Here is a 3,935-nt window from a genome sequence, read left to right on the forward strand (position 1 = left end):
CCACTATTATTACTGCTTGCTGTGTGCTCCACAATATCTGTGAGAGTAAGGGGGAGACGTTTATGACAGGGTGGGAGGTTGAGGCAAATCGCCTGGCTGCTGGTTACGCGCAGCCAGACACCAGGGCGGTTAGAAGAGCACAGGAGGGCGCGGTACGCATCAGAGAAGCTTTGAAAACCAGTTTCATGACTGGCCAGGCTACGGTGTGAAAGTTCTGTTTGTTTCTCCTTGATGAAACCCCCCGCCCCTTGGTTCACTCTACTTCCCTGTAAGCTAACCACCCGCCCCTCCTCCCTTCGATCACCGCTTGCAGAGGCAATAAAGTCATTGTTGCTTCACATTCATGCATTCTTTATTCATTCATCACACAAATAGGGGGATGACTACCAAGGTAGCCCAGGAGGGGTGGTGGAGGAGGGAAGAAAAATGCCACACAGCACTTTAAGCACAGCACTTTAAAAGTTTACAACTTTAAAATTTATTGAATGACAGCCTTCTTTTTTTTGGGCAATCCTCTGTGGTGGAGTGGCTGGCTGGCCGGAGGCCCCCCCACCGCGTTCTTGGGCGTCTGGGTGTGGAGGCTATGGAACTTGGGGAGGAGGGCGGTTGGTTACAGAGGGGCTGCAGTGGCAGTCTGTGCTCCAGCTGCCTTTGCTGCAGCTCAACCATACACTGGAGCATACTGGTTTGGTCCTGCAGCAGCCTCAGCATTGAATCCTGCCTCCTCTCATCACGCTGCCGCCACATTTGAGCTTCAGCCCTGTCTTCAGCCCGCCACTTACTCTCTTCAGCCCGCCACTTACTCTCTTCAGCCCGCCACCTCTCCTCCCGGCCATTTTGTGCTTTCCTGCACTCTGACATTATTTGCCTCCACGCATTCATCTGTGCTCTGTCAGTGTGGGAGGACAGCATGAGCTCGGAGAACATTTCATCGCGAGTGCGTTTTTTTTTCTTTCTAAGCTTCACTAGCCTCTCGGAAGGAGAAGATCCTGTGATCATTGAAACACATGCAGCTGGTGGAGAAAAAAAAAGGGACAGCGGTATTTAAAAAGACACATTTTATAAAACAGTCGCTACACTCTTTCAGGGTAAACCTTGCTGTTAACATTACATACATAGCACATGTGCTTTCGTTACAAGGTCGCATTTTGCCTCCTCCCACCGCGTGACTACCCCCTCAACCTTCCCCCCTCCCTGTGGCTAACAGCGGGGAACATTTCTGTTTAGCCACGGGCAAACAGCCCAGCAGGAATGGGCTCCTCTTAGTGTCCCCTGAAGAAAAGCACTCTATTTCAACCAGGTGACCATGAATGATATCTCACTCTCCTGAGGATAACACAGAGAGATAAAGAACGGATGTTGTTTGAATGCCAGCAAACATACACTGCAATGCTGTTCTACAATGATTCCCGAGTACGTGTTAGTGGCCTGGAGTGGTAAAGTGTCCTACCATGAAGGACGCAATAAGGCTGCCCTCCCCAGAAACCTTTTGCAAAGGCTTTAGGACTACATCTAGGAGAACCTCAAATGCCAGGGCAAAGTAATCCGTTCACATGCTTGCTTTTAAACCATGTATAGTATTTTAAAAGGTACACTCACCAGAGGTCCCTTCTCCGCCTGCTGGGTCCAGGAGGCAGCCTTGGGTGGGTTCGGGGGGTACTGGCTCCAGGTCTAGGGTGAGAAACAGTTCCTGGCTGTCGGGAAAACCGGTTTCTCCGCTTGCTTGCTGTGAGCTATCTACAACCTCCTCCTCATCATCATCTTCTTCCTCCCCAAAACCTGCTTCCGTATTGCCTCCATCTCCATTGAAGGAGTCGAACAACACGGCTGGGGTAGTGGTGGCTGAACCCCCTAAAATGGCATGCAGCTCATCATAGAAGCGGCATGTTTGGGGCTCTGACCCAGAGCGGCTGTTCGCCTCTCTGGTTTTCTGGTAGGCTTGCCTCAGCTCCTTCAGTTTCACGCGGCACTGCTTCGGGTCCCTGTTATGGCCTCTATCCTTCATGCCCTGGGAGATTTTGACAAAGGTTTTGGCATTTCGAAAACTGGAACAGAGTTCTGATAGCACGGATTCCTCTCCCCAAACAGCGATCAGATCCCGTACCTCCCGTTCGGTCCATGCTGGAGCTCTTTTGCGATTCTGGGACTCCATCATGGTCACCTGTGCTGATGAGCTCTGCATGGTCACCTGCAGCTTTCCACGCTGGCCAAACAGGAAATGAGATTCAAAAGTTCTCGGTTCTTTTCCTGTCTACCTGGCCAGTGCATCTGAGTTGAGAGTGCTGTCCAGAGCGGTCATAATGGAGCACTCTGGGATAGCTCCCGGAGGCCAATACCATCGAATTGTGTCCACAGTACCCCAAATTCGAGCCGGCAACGTCGATTTAAGTGCTAATCCACTTGTCAGGGGTGGAGTAAGGAAATCGATTTTAAGAGCCCTTTAAGTCGAAATAAAGGGCTTCATTGTGTGGACGGGTGCAGGTTTACATCGATTTAACGCTGCTAAATTCAACCTAAAGTCCTAGTGTAGACCAGGGCTGTGACCCATGGCTCCAGGAAATGAAAAGTTGTTTTTCTCTGCTGAAAGCAGCTTTTCACTTCTGGCAGCACTGCCCTGGTTGAAAGGTGAATGTTTCCACCTCATAGTGAAAATGGCAACAGTGAAGCCACATTTACTAAATTTCAGATCAGGTGCAAAATATGTCATTTGTTTGAGAAGCAATTATTTCATGAACGTATTCCTCACCTTTTGGCATGATGCTCATTTGCCTCTCTCTGCTTTATACTGAAAGTGGAAAATACAAAGGTATTCTGACTCTCACAGGGAAAAGGCATTTCTCAACTACGTCCAGTATCTTTCTCCAAAAGGATTTTCTGACCTTCACCTCCCATGCAGCATTTTGTTTTATAAATGTAAAATTCAATAATGTTGAGAGAAACGTTATACAGCAATACATATGGATTATAGAGGGGTTTCCTGCTGAATAAATCGTGGTTCTGTTGAATTCGCTGTCAAAGCTGCCATTGGTTTGGAAATGTTTATTGTTTTGTATGCACTGTTAGGGGGCTTATTCCTTCACCTGCTTACTTTTCTGGTCTTTCTTGCATGAACAGAGAACAACAATACCTGAAGTCCGAAGGTGCAAACAATTTGATGTTTATTGGGGTGAACTTTTAGTAAGCAATTATTTTAATTTTCTTCCTTAGTATCCCCCTTCCCAGCTTTGACACCACAGAGCCTTGCCTGTGACCCTGTTCCCATTCCCCCCACTTTAGCGAAACATAATTCCAATTCCCCATCCCCATTCCCTGTTCCTATTTCCTCCCCTTACTTTCTGATTGACTGCAGACTATATAGTAAAACTTGAGTTCAGCTTAGCTATACCTTAACCAATCATTTTACTAACATTTAACTAACCAATTCTAACATATTATGACATAATTAAACCAATTATATTCCACCCTCTTAATTAGTTTAAACCCAGCAAAGTTAATTATACAGCAAACAAAAACAATCACAAAACCAAACAAATTATACAAACAAACAATAGGAAAATGAAAACTAACGTAATAAAACAAAACAAAATAAAAATTTCACATCCCAGCTATTAATAAGTAAGTTTTTGCCAAACAAAATGCTATCAGACTAAGTTTCCTTTTACATCTTCTAGGCTCTTCCCTTTCTCTAAAGGTGATAGGCATTATTAAAACAGAATTGTATTCTTAACAGCCCAATAGCACCTTATTTTAATGTAATTAGTTTAAAATGTAAGAATGTAACCATACACTTCCCAGCTTATGGCTGCTTCTGCTGCTTAGCCTAAGAACAGGGCCTCAAACTGTCACAGTAAAAAAAGGCCCTAGAAGCAGGCGAACTATGATTTTAATTCTTTCTTTTATACCTCTATAACTAGCTAAGTAATAAAAATACACCT

At 45.6% G+C, this 3,935-nt stretch overlaps 1 protein-coding gene across 1 annotated transcript; it reads right to left on the reverse strand.

Moving 5' to 3' along the window:
- Positions 1–408: 408 nt before the first annotated feature.
- LOC125637335 (uncharacterized) lies at positions 409–2,507 on the reverse strand. The gene is made up of 2 exons (XM_048851689.2): positions 1,600–2,507; positions 409–1,013 (listed from the first exon to the last, which is right to left on the reverse strand). The coding sequence occupies exons 1-2, from the start codon at positions 2,180–2,182 to the stop codon at positions 472–474; spliced, it is 1,125 nt and encodes a 374-aa protein (XP_048707646.2). The 5' UTR covers positions 2,183–2,507; the 3' UTR covers positions 409–471.
- Positions 2,508–3,935: the final 1,428 nt, after the last annotated feature.

This window comes from Caretta caretta, chromosome 5 (assembly GCF_965140235.1).
Source record: "Caretta caretta isolate rCarCar2 chromosome 5, rCarCar1.hap1, whole genome shotgun sequence".
NCBI lineage: Eukaryota > Metazoa > Chordata > Testudines > Cheloniidae > Caretta > Caretta caretta.

What these genes read in the sequence shown, in the direction of transcription:
- LOC125637335 (XM_048851689.2), bottom strand. Translation starts at nt 2,182, where the DNA reads ATGCAGAGCTCATCAGCACAGGTGACCATGATGGAGTCCCAGAATCGC. An exon ending in AGGCGGAGAAGGGACCTCTG is followed by an intron (nt 1,014 to 1,599) that starts GTGAGTGTACCT and finishes TTTCTCCACCAG; the next exon opens with CTGCATGTGTTTCAATGATC.